Below are 21,345 nucleotides of genomic sequence, written 5' to 3' on the forward strand. Positions count from 1 at the left end.
AGTACAGATGTTACACAGGAAGAAAAAAATGCCCCTCTTTAGATGGCAATGAAAAAAAAGGTCAATTCTAGAAAGATAGAGTCAAAATTGATGGCCAAATGTTTTATTCAATTTTTCTGTATCCTTACATGATTGCCTTAGTAAATTTTCCACTTAAAAGATTTAGAATATTCATGCTCAAAGAAAAGTACCTGTTATTTAAAATCTATTCCTGCTTTCCCTTATTTCTCACTGAATAACTATGAAACTATGCCAGAAGCCCAATCATATGATAGACTTTCAGCTCCACAACATGATTAATTCATGGGCAATTTACTGTGTAGGAATCACAGACAAGCTTTGAATAGCAGAAAGGTTCCAGCTCTGTTCTCCAATATTAATGATAGTCAATGAAGTACTTAGCAAATTTGACTGACCAACTCTATAGGCCTTAGCTGTACTATTGGTTACATGCACTTCAGAAAATGTTTTTTTTTCTGAAAGCACTTGGCAAGTATTCATAACAGCTCACTGACAGATGTTGGTGTTACTTTATGAATACTCACAAACAGTAAAATATTCAAATAATAAATAACTGACCAGCTCATGTTAAGACTATAGTTAAATTGCAGTGTTCTCACAAACTGAGTTCATTTAATAAGAATTCATAAAAAGAGATTCTTCTTTTCTGTCTGCAGAAAGTAAAAATAAATCAACCCTCTTTGCATTCTGATATTTTCCATACCTATATTGAGCTGTGATAAAACAAGCTGAGTTTTTATTCAGCATGGATTGAAATTTTAATGCTTACCCCTATGTTCGAAACTGTGTAAATTTTGCCTTGAAAATATAAAATATCTTAAGTATCTCACAAAATTTCGTGTATGTAAAAAGCTCTGTATCATTTTGTAAAACAATCTGCCAAGTTCTTGACTACTGTAAATCAATGTTTTTCTTAAATGAGTTTATCATCCTTGTGAATTGGAAGAATGCAGCATTTTACAAGTCAGTATATCCTAATGACTATTCTGTTATCCTTAAATATGAAACATACTTCACATTTTAAGTTACATTCTTAGAAGTCTAGAGCTACAGTATGCACTTATTAATCTTATAATTATGCTGCTTCATAAATGGGATAAGTTCTCTGTCCAACGTGAATATGAGATATATGATTCACTTGCACCAAAATCGGGCACAAGTGATCCATAGCCTGTGCTTGCCTAAAACACAGAAGCAAATTTTGCCATATTAAAGGCATTTAAAATATCTGCTAGTATACTGATCTGAGAAATTTTAACACTTTCTATAGTGAATCCCAAAACCAACTCCACCCAGATGCTGGAAGGCAAAGTAAAGGATTGCTTTGATTTAATTTAAATTTCTGTCTTAGGGTTTATATTCTCATCTCAATTAGCGTACGTACTAAGCAGAGGTAGCTGCAAGCTGAGATTTGAATATACCCATTGCTTTTTGTTTAGCTTTTTAGTACTTGCAATACAATGCTTTTGCGCTAGTTCTGAATTGGTATGCTACCTGTAAATGTAGAATACTGAGTATACATTGCTTTGCTGAGTTAGAGAACTAAGTGACAAGAAAGCATGCATTTGTGTCGAATTTCACAAAATAAAGCATGTCATGCCGTGCTTGATTTATTTATTAGAGAAATAGTAGAAGGCAGCAAACAATCTGAAATCCACTTGCACTTTCAGTTTTGCATGCCTTATGCATATTTCTGGCTTATGGCTTTAAACATTTACTGTATTTCAAATTTCCAGTCCAATTTCATAACTTGTAAAACTTAATTAGAGTATTTGGTATCTTAAATATCCTCTAAAATTCAATATATATTCCTTAGATTCCCTTACCAGGAAAGCGATAATGAGACATTTTCAAGAGTGCTCAAAACTTCATTAGTAGGAAAGAAACATTTCTCATATGATTGAGTTATAAAACATAACATCAAGTGTCTGTCATTACAGATTCACAACTAATAACAGGCTATATATTTCTGTTTCGTATAGGATAACCTTTCTTCAGCTTGGATGGGGTGGACCACTGGTTCCTCCCATTATCTGTATTATGGGTACAGTATTTCCCCCTTTTCTACCCTTAATGAGTACAGTCTAACTATCACTGCATTGTATATTTAGGATTAGAAGGAGAGACAATCTTATTTGAAAATCCCAGTGCCAGCAAAAGTAGATGATCTATATTCACCCTACACCTCTTCTTAATTGCTTTACGTTGTTGGAAATAATTCTTTGACATTTTTGATGTTACAGAAGCAACATGAAAACTTATGAGAAAATCAGCATTGTTATTTAGAGTTTCCAGAGGTTTTTTACAGGAGAAAGGTACTTCAGCTATTTTAAGTTGCATTTTTAACTGAGGTAAAAATTGGCTTTCTTTAAAAATTTGAATCTGGCTTTACTCTGTTACTCAATATACAGCTACATATGTTCAAAAATATCCTGTGGAAAGTTTTGAACATTACTCTTAATTCATTAAGCACACACCAAAACACTGAGATCTGAATGGTAACAACCACAGATATTTATATAACTGTAGATGAATTTTTTTGTGCAACTTTTAAGCTCCTATATGTTACATTATATAAAATGTTTCAAGTATATACAGACAACACAAGACACCATATAACATACAAAATCCTTCTTGGAATCTAAATTCAGTATTCTTTCGCCTGTGTTTGAGACAAGTTTTTGTAATTTTTATAAAATGCCAAAACCAGTATTATCTTTCTCGGGGTTTAGAAACATCCTGCAGGAGACCTGTCAGTGATATAAAGAAATCGCATTTATTACAGTAATTTGAAAAATCCACTTTTTAGACCACAAGCCTTGCAACCACTAGGTGTAGGAGGGTATCATTAGTGCAGGGGGTTTTATAGCTTTAGTGTAAATGATCTATCAGCATAAACTGTGTTCACTGTAGATTTATCATCTTATCTCACAATTAAGAATTTTATGTATTCACCCTCAAGAAAGTGTAGTCACTATTTTCAACAAGTTTCTCTCAAAACTAGAGGAATATATTTTGTTGATGTAAAGATTATGCACTTTGAAGGACTTTTTTGAGGACTGTGCCTTATTCAATACCTTTGAGTTTTAAGTAAAATCTATTAGGCGTGTTATATCTCCTGAAAGACAATTACAAACTTTACAGACTTTGATGTAAGAAGTCTCTCTGCATAGATGTTCATAAATCATACAGGAAATCTCTTAGCAGTTTTTAGACTGTAATTCTACAATCAGAAGAGAACTTTTGAAGAAGCATCTTATATAATTGAAACTGATATTAATTTTTTCCATATTTGTTGTACTATAAAGAAAATCCTTATTTTTAAGATCAAAATTTAATGAACTTTGAATGGGATGCATAATATATTTTGTATTTTACAGGGCATGTAAAGGACAATAACATTTCATAAATGCAACAGGAAGGGCAAAAAGGGTTTTTTTCACTGCACACAGTGAAATGCAAAGATATTGGTCCCACATCAAGTAATTACTCTGTTTTCATGGTCATGTCTCTTTACAATATTTACCTGATCTTCTCAAACAAAAGGAGCCATGCGATTTATTCCTTGGCAGATAGTTATTGAATTATGCATTTTCTTCTATGTTTTCTTCAAAAGTACTTTGTCGCATACTTGACTTCTTGTGAGAAAGAGAATCAGGCTGCTCCAGAACCTCCAGTCCATTGTTAAATCCAAAAGCATAGCTTGCTTTTAATAGAGTCTTACATGGATAATAAATGCTTGTGTTGCTACTTCCACCAAGTTAAATTTTCTTATAAAAGCTAGGACAGACCTGCAGAAGCTCTCGTCTAACAGCTGTAGCATTCCAAGACATGAACTCACCACCCAACAGAATGAAACTTCTCCAGAACAGTGTTATAAAAATAGTACATGTGTTAAGTGTTTGAGGAAGTACTTTGACTCCTTTGAAGATAAAATTCACTATCAGAAGTGTTCTTCAGTCAGGTGCACTTGTACAGTAACAATTACAGAAAGGTAGAAAATACAGTAATTGACTTGTTAAGGGAGTGATTTTCTTTTCCTCAGTGATCTTTTACCTCTTACTTCAACTTTATTTGTTCATTGCTGTTCAGATTAAGATTTACTTGTAACTCCTTGTCAGGTCTCTTTGGTTCTTTCCATCTGCCTGCCTTTGTATACTCAGTTAAATCCAACTGCTTTAAATGGTAGTTTTCTAGGAATCTTCACTGTGTATTCCCAATATAGTCTTCATTTCACTCAAAAATTGAAGACTTTTCATAAATTTTTTTCAATCAATTCACTCAAGGTGCTTCTCATACCAGTTCTAAAACTCTGATAAAATATATTCAGTATTTCTTTCAGGAAACAATCTATTGTGCTTTTTTAAATTGACTTGAATATTATAGTCCCACTATCATAATTTACAAAGTTTCAATTTACTAATTTTTAGTGATCGTGACTTAAGGATAAACATCAGTTTATTCTAGAATGAGATTCTAGGTTTAGTTTTCAATTTTCTTCCAATGTTTCTAAACATTTGTCTAAATGTTAGTTAATTCTGGGCTTGCATAATTATGGATCATGGATGTAGTTAAGAATGAAATAAATGTATGTAAATAGCATTAAGGCAAACTGTGTAGCGAAGGTGGCAACTAGTTCTTTTACTATGCACTTCTTAAAGGCAAAATCCATAAAATGACCCTAATTTTGGTTGGAGGATAGAAAAAAGACAAAGCCAGACAATTCTCAGATGTGCACAGTAATAACAAGAGACAACACACACAAGGTGGATTATGGGAAATTCTTATTTGATATGAGCACTTTTAGGGAGTTTCGTGGTTTTATTTTTTTAATTTTGAGGAGTGAGGGGTATTCAATTTTCATTTTGGTGGGGATTATTTTTTGTTTGGGCTGGGAACTTCTTTTTTTTTTTTTGCAGTGAGGTAAATACTGGAAAAATGGAATGTAATTAGTGGATTATATATCACACATTCATACCAATATGGTGTACCACCCTGATTTCTGTTTCTGGGACAAAGTTATGAAAGTTTCTTGCAAGAAATCCAGTAAGATGAAATAGAAAGGAGTAATTAATTGAAAATGAGAAGGTCCTAATTAGTTGGATTAATCTACATTAAGGATCCTAGTTCCTCCCTAGAATCATTATTTGGATCATGTCAAGTAGGTTGGACTTTCTCTCACATATATATTTAAATCTTACCCTGTGTTGTCTCGACAACCAGTTCATAGCTGATCATCTAGCATATGCAGCATGCTTCTTCCCAATGTAGCCATTTCAAGCTACTCATTGAGAAAACATTTAGTTTTGAGGTAAAAGAATGCTTGCAATCTCTCTGTCTCTGTCTCTCTCTCTCTCTCTCCCTTTCCTCCTTCCCCATTCTGTCCTCATCTGCTAGACTGCATTGCCAGATATGTTTTATTACCTGATAAAATTGACAAAATGGGATAAATTTTCTTTATTATTTTTGAATAAGTTTCCACCTACATTACTGCTGTGCCAATGTAGGTTTATTTTATCCTTTCAACATAAACAACTTTTAATCCTTATATAGCCATACATTGCATTCCTCTTCCATCAAACTCCATGTGTACACTCAGATGAGAGAAGGTATCTCATGTGGGAATATTTTTCCTGTACTGCATCATCTGTTATCTTCTTTCAGTCTCACACTCAGCAACTGTAGCAGGCATCCCAAAGCCTCAGCTAAGGATTAGTCTTTATCCTCTGCACTGGGCAGTGTTTGTAATGTCTGCTACCTACTGGTTTGGTACCTCCATTGCTTTTGTAACAAAAGCATTTTGAACTGACTTAGTTTCTCCTAAATCAAGCCCCACAACCATTTTCTCCAATCCCACTGACTTTCTGCTGTGTTACAACTTGAAGAAGTGGCTTCTCTAATTTCAGAGAAAGGCAGTTTCCATCATCAGTTTTATGGTACCAGGGAGAACAGGAAGCCATTATTACATCATCAGATGGTGCTAATCTTTATGATTTGGGGATGGGCTTTCTTCATGGTCTGCCTCAGACACTCTTTTAAGTCCCTGACTGGAAAAGTTACTGTATTGCTTATGTCTTTTCCTTCCTTGCCTCAACTCTTCCAAAGCTTAAGAGAGAATACACCTGTTTGTTACTTGATACCCACTTGGTTAAGTCAGTGTGGTTTCACCATCCTTAGCCTTCCTTGTGTGTTTTCCTCCAAGTCTTTCACTATGAGAACATGCTAAGCTCAGATCATGTACGTCACCTGTGCCTTCATTCCTGTCCACTCATAGCATACTTTCTGCCCATTCCAGCAATCTTACCTATGTGGTGAACCAAGAATCTAAACCAATGGCTACTTGCTCACTTCATCTTTCAGTGCAAATGCTCTCTCTGGCAGCTCTTTGGGAACTTTTCCTGTTTAAGCATAAAATTATGAAGTCGACACCTTCCAAAGTGGAGACAAAGTATATTTTCATTTTAAGTAGAAAAAATGTTCCAGACATAATCCTGTAATCTCCATTTCTATCCCAAAGTTGGTAACTTTCCCCTTATTTGCCCCATGCACAGTTTGGAACTTCTTCACAGAATCTGCAAATTGTATGAGAAAGTGGATAAGTACTACTAAAGATTGTTCCTGGTTTGTTTGCAGATTTCAGGAGGCCCTGATATATCCACTACTCAGCTCCAATGTAGGAATTCCTGGAAAGCCTGTGGCTGCCAGTATCTGTGTAAACTAGTTTGCTGTGAGAACCAAAATACATTTATATCTCACTATGTGCTCAGCAGTCTCCCATATCAAGGCTGAATCTAGTAAAGCTTCCTTATATTCTAGTCATAGAGCAGGGATAAGTTGGTGTTTTGCACAATCCTCATTCTATGCCTATCAACAGTTCTGATAGCTAAATTGGTTTTTTTCCAGCTTTTGCTGTTTTCTTTGGAGAGTTGTCCAAATAAAGATACAAACAAACAGAAACTACAAAAAACAACTGGACTATTGATTTGTATTGACATATTGTTATATCAGACAGAAGACAAGATAGGCAATTAGTATTGCAATAATTCTTTTATGTAAAAATTTGATGTTGGAAGACAAATGTAAAGGAAATGTAAACATTAGAAGTTGTGTATATATATATATTAAATACTACTTTCTTCTAGAGGAGACATGGTTTCCTGTGACCATTTTTTTTTCCTGGATGAATATCAACTGAAATGTAAAATAGTCTAGAGCCCCTTTGTCTTTGTAGGTATCAGGTGTTGCTCTCACTTGCTCTTATTGCTGTTCCACCTACCTGAAGCTTTAGGAAGGTGAACAAGTAGAATCAACTTGGGATTTTGCAGCTTGCTCACTGGAGTCAGCCTGACCAACAACATCCCAGCCTTGAGGAAATGCCTAGGTAACTTAAAAAAAACAAACAACTGTGCAAACATCTTTATCCAATTTACTGGCATTATATTCTGTATCAAGAAATAACAGAAAATAGGTCCACAAGAACTGCTCCCTTTAAAATAAAAAATCCATTTTGAATCACATACATCTGATCTACATTCACAGAACAAGCAAAAAGGAGAAATGTAGTTGCCAACATTCTTTTAACCCACTACAGACTCTCTCCAACAAAACGAGAATGACAATGCTAAATTAGTTCATTAAGAGATTCTAATTGATCTTTCTTCTCCATTCAGTTCACTTTTTAATTGGTTCTCCCTTTCTTCTGTCCATTTGCTGTAACTTATTTGTGTAGGTGTTGTCTGTGTGTGCATGGATGCTATCTTGGATATATATTATGTAAATTAATGTCCTGGTTATCCTGACATACCTCAGCTAATTCCCAAAGCCAATAGCAAAAACAAAACAAAACAACAAACAAAAAACCACACAAAAAACCCAAACACAAAAACAAACCCAGAAAAAAGCTGTTAAAGCAATTACCTCCAACAGTATGTGTTGAAGAAATTAAAGACTTCTTCCTAAAATGGACTTTACAGTCAGCTGAGCATCTGACCAGCATGTAAAGATGCAGTTTTACATTATAAATATGATAGGGGAAAGGCTCAACACTGGTGGGGGAAAAAAAATCAAACAAAAACAAAACGCAAACAGAAAACAACTTCTAAAAGTTTTAATTTTCTTTTCTTCTTTTCTTAAAAAACCTTCCAGGGGGACTGGATAGCTCAAGGGGTTGGTAATAGGATACAGAGCCTTTCATCTCTAGGTCACCAGTTCGCATCCAGGCCAGGTCAGTAGTGACCAAAACTTGTTACCATTTGATGGGTTTTCAGTGACCTATATGAAATAAATTGTTGGAAGCATTGTTGGAACAGTTGCTGGAAGCTGTTCTCTTCTTATCCCAGAAGATGTGGCTGATCTTTTTATAGTCTCAGTGGTGAGACTGTGTGTGCTGGTTTTATCTCTCACAGCCAATTACCTGTTCATCTAAAGATACAAGACACACCGATTGCACTTTGTAGAAATCTTTCTTTCTACAACTATTATCAACTCATAATTGTTGTAACAATTACTGTAGCTGTTCGTATTCTGCTGCCTGTTCTGGATATGTGCTGTGGTCCAATGGATCTCAGGGTGTTATAAAGGTAACTGTCACAGGCACTCAATTCATGCAAAACTAGTCTTCGTGTGAGCACAGGTAACATTAATTTATTTAAGTTGCAGAACTAAATCCCCATCTTTCTTTCCTGACATCTTTATTTTGAGGTTTTTCACCAGGGTTAAAAAGAGGAATTGAATCAGTGTAACACATCTGGAACATTTTAATGAGTGGAAAAAAAAATAATAGCGATAAGACCAAACACTAGCTAGCCTAGAATTTCAAAGCACCAATAGCATAATACAGCATCATAGATCATGTCAGACTTGGAATAAATTCCAGAATCATTGCATTTCCAATTTATGTGTTGTTCTCAGTTCCATCAAACTAAGTAGGTACAGACTTATGTTCAGAATATTACTGGGACCTTTTCAGCCTTTTTAAACCCTTCTCAAAATAGCTAGCTTATGCATACATCACCTAGATACTTCACATTTCCCATGAAACCTCAGAAAGCAAGCATGATTCCTTTAAAATTACCACCAAAAATAGAGTTGCCAAAAAAAAAATGAAATCATGGTCTTATAAAAGATAAGGATTATTCTCGGTTACAGAAAGGTCCCATTTCTACTGTCTAGCAATGGAGAAGACTCTTCTAAATGAGAAGAAAATATGCCCTGAAAATAACATTTCTGCCTAAGATCTCTAAACAGGTCCTAATGCCTGACCATAACATTTGAGAGGAGGAGGGTGCTGAGTGACGAGTATCACCACCACAATATTCTGCTTCCAAAGGCCTTCAAGAGGCTGTGAAATACAGGTAGTAAGATTGAGCAGCTCTGAGCTTGCTCAGAATTATGTTCGTAGTGGGGAGGATGCATCTATATTGCAGAAAGCAGGGAACAAAGATGGACTAAGACAACTCATACACTACAAGTATCCATGCCAATCCTTTCCGGCCTCACCACAGAACTTGGATTACCGAGAAGAGGCCTACTATATATTTTATTTTGCCTTCCTAAAAGGTCCCAAGAATTTACAGAGGGAAAAGAAGGAAAATTTAAAATTAAATATAACTTGTAAATGAGATCTAGTATTGGATACCTAAGGAAAAATAATTGCTCATCACAAAAGTTTTGATAGCTCTGACAGACACATGTGATTAACTACTGTACATATTGGAACAATACACTTTTTATCTGCATAAGGTTTATTGACATCTTGCCTGCAAGGGGCTGAGAAGGCAACAGGCCAAAAGTAATTTCAAATGCAAAATCAAAAGCCCTGAATATGTCCTTCTTTAGATAAATGAAGGGTATTGCTGACTTAAACTCAATACATGAAACAATAAGACTGGAGCTTGAAATAAATTATGTTGATTCAAGTAGACACATACTGCAAAACTGTCTTGCTTTTCTATACAAAGAAATTAATCTTTGTTATAATCTTGCATGAAACAATAAGGCAATAAAGATATATATTTAACTCCTGCATAATCCTTTTAATGTAGAGCTTAGTTTCTAGATTCATGGCATTTGTGTTTTCAGCTTAAATTTCAAAGCTATGTTGATTAAATCTACAGGTTGCCATTTTTCTTTAAACATTTTTAAGCTATAATTTGATGCACTTTTAGAATTCTTTTGTGTTTGTATTTTTGTTTAACACATTTTTGGTTTTTATATAGAACACATCAATGTCAGGCTTCATCTTACTACCACCACGTCTTCTCTTTTGTTTTCTATTGATTATTTTTGTTTTCTCACTTGTTTTCCTTTCATCACACATACTAATGTTAATAATTTAAAAGAACAGTGCAATGCTATAGTTATTAATGTACTGCTTTAAAATTTATAGTATTAGTTTCTGAGCAAGCATTTATTAAGCATTGGTGAAACAGTATACAAAACTTTATTTTTGTAAATATGCTTATACTCTTTTCTCTTTCCCCCTGTATTTGTGTACTAGGTGGTTGTGAATGCCCTTTTAGGAGCAATTCCATCCATCATGAACGTGCTTCTCGTTTGTCTTATATTCTGGCTAATTTTCAGCATCATGGGAGTAAATCTGTTTGCTGGGAAGTTCTACTACTGTGTTAACACCACAACTGACGAAAGGTTTGAAGTCGACCAAATCAACAATTTTAGTCAGTGCGAGGAACTCATAAAAAACAATCAAAGTGCCCGATGGAAAAACGTGAAAGTAAACTTTGATAATGTAGGATTTGGGTATCTTTCTTTACTTCAAGTAGTAAGTGATCACTCTTTATATACCTCCTACTGTTTATATGTAATAGTGAAAAGCAATTCTAGCAACAAAGAGAGAAAATATTTACTTGATGATTTTTATCTGTCACTTAGTAATACTGCTGCACTGATAATTGATTACTCTTTTCATAGTAAGCAGCAAGTAGAGCCTACTGCAACAAATAATGAATTTTAGGACATCTGATGAAATAAGTGCTGTTCTTCCTATTTATAGCTCCTTCTAACTTTAGACGTTTCTAGAAGTACCTATGAATGGTGTTCAGCTATCCGAATATTTTAAGTTTTCCTATTGCTGAAAAGCAAATATCTGCATTAGTGTGATTAAGTCACAGAGAATAATTCCAGGTAGTAAATCTCATCTCAGTGATGTGGCTGCCACCAGTGCAGACTTTTGTGATCTAAGAAGCAATTTCTCATTTGTAAGAGAAATAAGGAAAGAAAAATGTCCCTGGATACTATAATCTATGACCTATTTTCCCTGCTATTTCTGGGCACAAGCACCTAGAGGAGTTTATTTAGCAAAAATTGAGGGAAGAAGGAAAAAAATATATGCTGAAAGATACTATAAGATCGTGCCTTCACTAACAAAAATTGTGTCCCCACTACACTATCTATCTTTGTATTTTGAAGTAGCTAACAATCTGACCCAATCAAAAAATGCTGGACTTTAACCCATGTTGTGTGCCTTCAGCAACCTCTACAGGCTTTTTTTAGGTTACTGTCTAATTCTGCAGAATCTTGGGTTTCATTTTTAGAATTTTTAAATAAGTTTTTAGCTTTTATGTTGGCATACAAAACCTCAATCATACAAATCATTAACATGATGCAGTGGTATCAACATGGTCCTGCCCAAGTTTTAAAACAACAGTTCTGAACAATATGAACTGCTCTCCTGGCTAAGACAGTATCTTACCTGTGTGACTGATAACTGACAATTTAAATTTCATTATGTTTATTTTCTTTACTGTCACATCAGGAAAGAGTAGACAGGGACAAACATTTTTAAAGAAATGAACTCCTGAATACAATTTGAATTTGATAACAAAATATGATTGTAATAGAAAGACTTTAAATACTTCTTTTCTTTGCCTTGTTTATGAAATCCACTGACCCAGGGGGCAGAATGCTTTATTATACATGCTCAGGAGAACCAGGACATCAACAAAAGTCTTTCAAGTAGTTTGCAACTCTGTTTCCAGTAGTAACCCAGTCTACCCTGGGACACAGATAATAATACCTGCATTTCTTGCCTGGCTTTGTGGCCACAATCACCACCCCCAACTACTTGCAGTCACATATATTTCAGTGTCCTGGCTATGCACAGCTTGGTTGAACTTCTCATCGAAAAGCAACATATGTTTCTTACATGAAGACTTAGATTCTTGATTTTTCTGGGAGGCCATTTGGGAGAAATTTGCCAATTGTTCCCACAATTCAAAAGGAAAAATTAATCTAGGCCTACAACAGAGGGTAGGCTCTCCTGGCAATTTTTTTTGCATTACCTACAATATAAAGATTTTGCATCAACGTGAAAGGTTTGCTTAATGTATGGAAGGTTTTTTGTGTGAGTAGAATATCCATGACAACAGCACTTAATTTTTCTGTATTGCTAAAATACTTGTAAAAGCATGAAGGGTTTTTTGTTTGACACAGCAGAAAAAAACAGGGCACTTCTGTCATTGCACAAAACAGACACTTAGCACTGCATCTTTTAGGGTTTGGTAAGTAGTGATTTTGCAGTTACAGAATGGTAAGAGCCGTTGGGCAGAGAATGAAAAATACCAGCTTGATTTTCAGTTAATGCATTAAAATGTGCAGAATCTATGTTTTTTCACCTTCAAGAACACAAGGCCACGATTTTGAGATTCTCAAAGATGGTATTTATAAGGTGATTTTCTATTTGATATATAAAGTATTTTGGATGAGACTCTAGAACACGGCTCCAAAGTCATCATGTCCAAAAGAAACATGAGATATGAATAGGTATATCATAGCTGTAAATTTCCCTACCCTTCCTAAACAGCTTGTAGCAATAGTAGATACTAAATACTAAGGTAAATACTAAATACTAAGGTGTTACTCAATTAGAGATATTGATTACTATGTCAGGAACAAAAATAAAGCTATTGAAACTTCAGTATTCCACCTAAAATAAGATACTGAGCCTGGAAAATCTGATTATAAAATCATGGTTGCAAGTGGATATGCTTTCTGTGCTCCTAATGTGAACATTAATGGCCTTTTTAAAATACCTTAATGATTAGTTGAAATGTCTACTGAAGTCATTTCTCCACCTTAGCAACCTCAGGCACAGACATTTGTTATGTTGTGGACCTGAGAAAATAGCCTCATAGAGGTCAATGTCATTTTTCTAATGACAGACTCGTTGACAAGTACCAATGCATGGCTTATTGATAGAAGGTCCCTATTTCAGGAGGCTAGAAACTAACTACAGAAAGCTTCCCCTTGTTACCCAGTGTTATTTCCATTCTCCTTTCTTCCCTCTGACTCATGATGTTTGAGTCAATCAAAGAATATTGTAAATCTCTTCAGCTTTTCTGGGTTATAGGAACCATAGCATGTCTTCATTTTCTGTGTCACTATATGGAGTGAATACTACTGGTAGTAGTACCATTTTTATGACAAAAAAATTCAAACGAAAACAAGCCAAAAGAACTCCAAACACAGGCAGTGAGGACCTTATTATTCTGGAAAAGGCATAAATGAATCCTGTGAACAATTTTTGTTTTGAATCATGAAAAGCCTTTTATGGTAGTATATGGTCTGTTCATCACAGAAAACCTTTTGGTTTTTTGAGACTGATATAGAAAGAAGCATAGATATTTCACACAGAAACACTCAAAAGTAGTGGGATAATTTCAGAAAGAAGTATTTTGGAATCAAAAAACAAAAATGCGTGCCAATGGCATTTTAAGCAAAAAAGAAGTCTGTGACAAGCTCTTTCTTGCATTTACTTGGCAGTAATGGTGAATGAATTTCTGGAATGAGAGGCCTAAGAAAAGAACATAACATAATTTTTGGTTTGCATTTGTGGGTTTCCTTCTTTAGGGGGAGAGGGATGTGTAGAAAATCATTAGTATTATAGCAATATTCTAATTCTTCCTGCCAAAAAATACAAGCTAACAATATATGTCATTGATAAAACCAAGTTTTGTAGACTTTGTTGATCAGACTATTTTCTAAAATTCTTACATAATTTGAAGCTGGAGAACAAATGTTCTTGCCATCACTCATATAATACACATTCTCTCTATAAGAATTTTATTCTTCTGTGATGCAGTGTAGATCATACTGGTTTCTGTGGATCTTCAAGCTTCTTTTTTCATTTCTTGGTCTGAACTTGCTCGAGTATTTCTCTGTCCCTAAAGAGAAACATGAAAGTAGAGACAGATCTGCTGGAGAAATTCCTTTCACAGTTGTGAAGCACCAATGAGTGAAGAAGAAGAGGTTTGTGTGCACAAAGAGATGTGGCATCTGCCCTGATAGTTTTATGGCCTTATGCCTTTTAACTTGAACTAGTGTTTGGATTCTTTGGTAAGTAAATCTCCCAGAGGCCTGATTTCATCCTGCTCGTGAGCCTATATCCTGCTTACCAGGATAAAATGTGGCAAACCAGTGGGTCTCAAAGCATATTATTCTGCTGTTACATCCATAAGAAAACACATCTTGTGAAATGTAGGGTAAAAAAAATCAGAAGCTGAACTCTAGGGTTAAAAGTTTAGTCCACCTTCAAAATTCCAGCAGGTTAGTATTTTAAAAGCAAGATGCTATTGTATCTCCAAAAGGGAATGTGGATCTTCCTCATGGTTATTTCTGGTAAAGAAATTCAGTGGTGAAACTACAGAAGTACTTACAACATCATTAAAAATTACCGGGGGAGAAAAATACATCTATGCACTTTTACCAACAGTAAAGGAGATATCAGGATTTTTATTCTGCTATTTTTTTATAACTACATTTGAACCTGTGTTTGAGCATGTGTCATCCAAATTTCCTTGGGGGGAAAAACATCTGGAACTGATTTCAATTATACTGCTGTAATCTTTGAAATCAATGAATTATGCCTGATTTAGCATCACTGAGAATATATGATATATTTTTATATTGTAGCATGCAAAAAGGAAACTAATAATTTGATCTCTTGGTCATTTTCTGTGCTATTTTCTATTCAGTATATACAAATATCCAAATTATACCTTATTTCTGATGAAAAACACCACATTGCAGATAAATATAAGCAGACCTACACATCTACAGTAGAAATAATGCTTCCACTAAATGTGATGCTTTGACACTGAACCTCCAGTTCCATTATTTGCTATAGTTTAGGCAACATATGTAAAAATTGCAAATTCTCCCGCTGAACTGATGCTTTTGCTTTAGGAAGTAAGAATCCATCTTCCCACAGCTTCCACAGCTAAGTTCTCAAGTAGTCTAAATGCTTTTGCTTAATGATTAAATTCGCTGATTCATTCTGATTTTCAGGATGGATTTAGATGAAACAAGAACACATTTTATTATTAAAGCTACTTAATTTTAATTAGGTTTGGGGATTTTTTTCTTTCTTGATTTCTTCAATAACTGTAATATCTTGCAGTTTTATGAAACTCTTTGTGGAAAACACAAGATAGTAATATATTGTATTTTTATTTTTCCACTCCCACACTCTTTTCAAGTTGCCTTTTTATCAACAAGAACAACAGTAATAATATTAATACAACAGCTCAGTTCTTCAGCTCTTTTTTCTAGCACCCGCTGAAAGGTAATGTCTGTTTATAGTGCAGTACTTTACTGATGATGGTGAAGCTTAATATTTTACACAATTTTTTTCATTTATTCTAATTAGTCTGGGCTACACCAATATATTTAGAAAGACCAATAACAATTCCATTTTGCCTGGAGGACAATATGCAAAGATCATCATGTGTCTGAATCTGAGGCAAGAGCACACACTTTGCAGAAGTGCCACCCAATCATTTGCATCATCTTTCTGATGTAGCATGCCCATTATTTGCATTTGGTGTTTCAGACTGAAGTGCTGATTTCAACTTAAGTGATGACATTTCAGAAATAGTGCTGTAAGATGTGAAGTAATCATCCTTCCCTATTTAGACCTTGCAATACCTCATATGAAATACTAAGTCCAGTTTTGGTTGCCATTTCAAGAGATGAACTAGTGGAAGAGATATCAAAGCAAAATAACAAGAATTATCAGAGTCCTGGAAAACAAGATCTACATGGAAAGACTGAAGGAAGAGTGATCACTGCCTAAGGAAAAAAGGCAGCAACAGTTTGCAAATAAGAGAAGATGCTGCATGAGGATTATTAACACTGTTCTCCAGATATGTAATGACTATGACAAGTGACAGTACAAAATGGCAACAGAAGGATTAAGTAATAAGAAACAATAAAAGCAAGTACCGGAATAAATATTTTTTGCAAGGTTCTGGAGTGTTCACCGTTAAAAGCCTTTGACACCATGTTAAACATATGTTAGTAGTTATATAAATAAAGCTGATCTTACCTCTCCTAATCCTTTGCACTCCAAGTATTCTACGAGGACTTTAAATTCTTCAGCTGAGACTTCTACTTGTTTCAGGTTATTTCTGATTTATTGGTCCTCTGATACCACACATTGATTTCACCATCATACTGTTAGTTGCCAGAACTTTTTTATTTTCTATGTTGACCACAAGATGTGAAAGTTGAGGCATAATGGACTTGCATCTAAGGGTAAGCATGCTCTTTTCAGTATTCCACTGGTTTCAAAGTGTAAGGAATCTCTCTTCCTTTAAGAAAATAATTTATTCTCATTTTAAGTTCACTTCAGGATGATGCCAAGCAGCTTTGTATGCTGCATAAGCAAAGGCTTTTTGAAACTTCCACTAAAAATGAAAACTCAGGATGATGGTGATACAGCAATAACCATGGATGAAGAATGTTCTGTTCCTGAACAGTCATGTTCTGTGACTGGTTTCTGTGGCAAGGAATATGAAGGAGTCAGTGATCTGCAGCCTCGTTTAGCAAAATTATAATGAGGATCATATGACAGAGAACTATCTCACTTCTTCGCTTTATTTTGGGCACAACTGGATTAAAAACTGAGTGATTACTTGGAGATGCTGCCTAGTTGAAAGAGAACTAATCGCTGCATCAGAGACAATTACTTTCTGTTTTGATCACTAAGATGAAGCAATCTACAACTCCTTGTCAAATATCAAAATTTAAAGAATTTGGGCAGAGGAAACAGCTATAAAATTTCACTAAATCCTGTTATCAATGAGGCACATTAAGTATTCAATGCACATAAAACACTTAGGAGTTTATCTCAGAATGTATCTGAGGGATCTAGCCTCTGTAAAACACAATACAATATATTCAAAGTGAAAATAGAATTACTAAATCAGGTAAAGTCTTTCAAAGTAGACAAACATCAAATTTCTGATTGCTAGGTAAATACCGTTTTTAAGCTGATCAAATCTTTGGTTCCGTTTCATTGCCACCTTTCTGACTTGAGAGGGAGGAACCACACATCAGTCTTCATTGGTGGCAACTCAGTTATGTAAGGCTATTTCTCAGCTTTACACAGCCTTAGTGGTTGACATGACTTAATGAACTAAAATGATACTGCCTTCTATCATTTTTGATAATTAATTAGAAATTAAAAATAATTATGCTTACTGCTTACAATGTTTATATAGAGACACAATAGTGGGATACACAGCAGTATAATCAATAAGCAGCTGTGTAGAAAGCCAAGAGACAACATTCTTTAGAAATCTAATGTTATGTTGCTGTACTGAGTTGCTGGAAACTATTGTATGAATTGTCTTCAAGCTCTATGTTTAAACAGGTATGTATTGTTTACAGGCTACATTTAAAGGCTGGATGGATATTATGTATGCAGCTATTGACTCAAGAGACGTAAGTACAGCAAATATTTTGAATTAGCTTTTTTTCTTGAGATGTCTCTATACACAAATGTGTAGTTATATATCTTACATAAGCAATTCATATCCATTCAATAGAATAAAAAAAATTAATTAATATGAGATTCTGTGGTAACAAATTGTGCAAAATTATCAGCAATAGATGGAATGAAACAAAATATACTGTTAAAAGTGACAGGAGTATTGTCCAAACACAAACTATTAAGGACATTTTCCACAGAGTTGCCACTTGTTCGGTTGAAATTTTCACAAGAAATCTTAGGAATTATGTTTTCCTTTTTTTTTTTCTTAGGTATTGCAGCAACCCAAGTATGAAGACAACCTATACATGTATTTGTATTTTGTCATCTTTATAATTTTTGGGTCTTTTTTCACCCTGAACTTGTTCATTGGTGTCATTATTGATAACTTCAATCAGCAAAAAAAGAAGATAAGTATTGTTTCATTTCCCTTCTAAAGATATTCTAAAATGCAGCATTTTTGCAGGTGCATGATATATGGAAAGCACACCCATGGTTTGTTCAAAATTGAAAAAGATGAAGTATATTAGGACTTAAAACCATACCTGTAGTATGCATTAACTTCGTAAGATTTTTCATTGTAGTGAATGGAACAGATCATTTTGTTGCAATGTCCAGCTTACTCTTCCTCAGGTCATCTGCTTTTCCATGCCTAAACTTCAAGAAATCCTTGCATGATCAAACCCCTGACTACATTAGGTGTCTACATTAAAGCACTCCTAATTTCTTGATCTTTTTCTTCTTAATTTGTAGCTATTCTACCACAACACAAAAAAATTAGCTACCTGGTTATGAAACATAAAGCATTATTTCATCACATGACTACAGATTTAATGATCCTAAGTATTCAAGTTCTATTCTGTGGCACTGAACAATCTGAGATTCTACAGACAAAGAGCCGTTTGTAATTATCTCAAGGCCTTTTTTTATTGTTTCACAGTGCAGATGTAGATAATCTCAGTGTTATAGATGGTCTGAGTATCAGACACTCATCATGAAAATTATTTTCTGTAAATAGATAAAGCAATGAAAACTAAAGGACAAAAGCAGCTATGAATTACTAGTTTACTTTTACTTTATTGGACTGCATCACTTTCTTTGTTTATGTTATTAACAAGAGCTGGTAAGACTTTTGGAAGTTTTACAAGGTAGACACCTAGGAGTATATGGTTAGGGAGCCTGTCTTCAAGTTTCCTTCCCACCTACTCATCCACAAAAGGGCTGTATCCAGTCCCATGTGTGCATATACATTCCTGTAATTATTAGATGTCTGCAAGTGTCTTTTTTCAAGGACAAATTTTCTTCAAGAGATATGGGGAGTCTGATAGGTTTACATTCAAGCTGTGTCTGCAAGAAAGTTACTATGGATTTTGGTTAGGTTGCCATGAAAAGCCCATAATTCTCTCTTATCTTCACTGGCATACTCCAAAGGCCAATTCAGTCTTTTGCTAAACAGAACTTCATTGAACATGGAAGCTAATCAAGATGAAAGGCTTAAAAGAGAACATTTTCCTCTTAACAGTATCAAGAGTGCTTCAATCTTCAGCTAAGTTTCTCCAAAGTCTGATAATCCATCTCAAACACCTTAAAGATGTTGAGTCCCAATGCTAAACTAGAGATACCTAAAGCACTAATATGTTCATGTACTGACAATCTGATTTTGTCTGCTTCCCTTATTTCACTAAAATTTCAGTTCAGAAGTGACATAACTGACTGTCAGCTCAGACTATTTGAGCTTATCTTAAATGCTATTTACTGTATCTCTTCCTGTAAAAGAATAGAGGTACTGAAAATTATTTCTTGGAGTTCAAGGAAGATAATTGGAGAAAAATGTTGCACTGTTGGGTTTTTTTGTGAGATGCAGTACTGAATGTCCAGGCAACTTCTAGACTAAGTGCTTAAATTGCAGGCAGCTGCATTTGATAGCTAAGAAATTTTTCCCAACTCAGTCATCATGATTTTCATTAAATCAATAAAACATATGTCTCTAAGAGTTTTTCAGCACTGCATATAAATGTGATTATAACCAGTTTTGATTTCATGTTTTTACTTTGGAGGTCAAGACATATTTATGACAGAAGAGCAGAAGAAATACTACAATGCAATGAAAAAACTGGGATCCAAAAAACCACAAAAACCTATTCCAAGACCAGGGGTAAAATTATTTATACATGTCAGACCAATAGCTATTTACAAACAGTTTTTACTGATACAGAGAGAGAGCAGAAATATGCCCATGTGAAAATTATCATTAACTAGTGTATTGGTCATCAGAAATGGAAAACATGGTAAAGAATTAATTTTTCCCTTACAACTATTTTATGTATGAATATGCAACACAGGAGGCTGAACTAAGCTGTTGTATTTGAGCATTCTACTTAAGATCACTAGTTACATTTTTATTGACATCTCATAGGCCTTACTGCATGTATTTTTCTACTTTCTTCTAGCAGGTAAAGGACAAAAAATTACAGTTTGTATTGACTGTCTCTTTTTTTCTTTCTCCTCAGAATAAATTCCAAGGCATGGTCTTTGATTTTGTGACACAGCAAGTATTTGACATCAGCATCATGATTCTTATTTGTCTTAACATGGTTACCATGATGGTAGAAACTGATGACCAGAGTAAAGAAATGGAAAATATTTTATACTGGATAAACCTGGTGTTCATTGTCCTTTTTACGGGAGAATGTGTCCTAAAATTGATTTCACTTCGCCATTACTACTTCACTATAGGCTGGAACATTTTTGATTTTGTAGTTGTCATTCTCTCCATAGTAGGTAAGTCTTCTTTATTAAACTAAAGGTAAAATGAATATGAGGTGAACTGTTACTGGAATAGAGTGATATGGTTGGCGTTTCCCATTGCAAGGCTTACAACTAAGTCATTCAACTTTTTCTTTTGTCCCATAATTTACCTAAACCAACCATTAAAACTTATAAAATCATTGAACATGTATTGCACCTGCTGGTATAACAGAAATTATGCAAGTGGAATCTAGAGAATATCTTTAATTGCTATACAGAACCACCAATTTTAAAACTATTTTTCTAAATTCCTATTGTGATATGGAGACTACGTGGTAATGTATCTTGGTTTTCTTTTCTTTCTTTTCTTTTTTAGGAATGTTTTTGGCTGAGATGATTGAGAAATACTTTGTGTCCCCAACACTATTCAGAGTCATCCGACTTGCCAGAATCGGTCGAATCCTGCGTCTCATTAAAGGCGCTAAGGGAATCCGCACTCTGCTTTTTGCTTTGATGATGTCTCTTCCTGCTTTGTTCAACATTGGGCTGCTGCTGTTCCTGGTCATGTTCATCTATGCGATATTTGGCATGTCCAACTTTGCCTATGTTAAGAGGGAAGCTGGTATAGATGACATGTTCAACTTCGAAACGTTTGGCAACAGCATGATCTGCCTGTTTCAGATTACCACGTCTGCTGGCTGGGATGGTTTGCTGGCTCCAATTCTTAACAGTGGAGAGCCAGACTGTGACCCTAATAAGGCTCATCCTGGGAGCTCTGTGAAAGGTGA

General features: G+C 34.7%; 1 protein-coding gene across 1 annotated transcript in view; it reads left to right on the forward strand.

Moving 5' to 3' along the window:
• Nucleotides 1–21,340, forward strand: part of LOC103798250 (sodium channel protein type 1 subunit alpha-like) — a gene marked incomplete at its 3' end in the record, with an annotated part of 61,617 nt that extends 40,277 nt beyond the window's left edge. The window contains 6 exon segments of the mRNA XM_009070501.1: nucleotides 10,520–10,801; nucleotides 17,710–17,763; nucleotides 18,082–18,219; nucleotides 19,860–19,964; nucleotides 20,320–20,590; nucleotides 20,934–21,340. Coding sequence (XP_009068749.1) covers nucleotides 10,520–10,801; nucleotides 17,710–17,763; nucleotides 18,082–18,219; nucleotides 19,860–19,964; nucleotides 20,320–20,590; nucleotides 20,934–21,340 — 1,257 coding nt within the window.
• Between the last annotated feature and the right edge of the window lie 5 nt (nucleotides 21,341–21,345).

This window comes from Acanthisitta chloris, unplaced genomic scaffold (assembly GCF_000695815.1).
Source record: "Acanthisitta chloris isolate BGI_N310 unplaced genomic scaffold, ASM69581v1 scaffold8882, whole genome shotgun sequence".
Lineage (NCBI taxonomy): Eukaryota > Metazoa > Chordata > Aves > Passeriformes > Acanthisittidae > Acanthisitta > Acanthisitta chloris.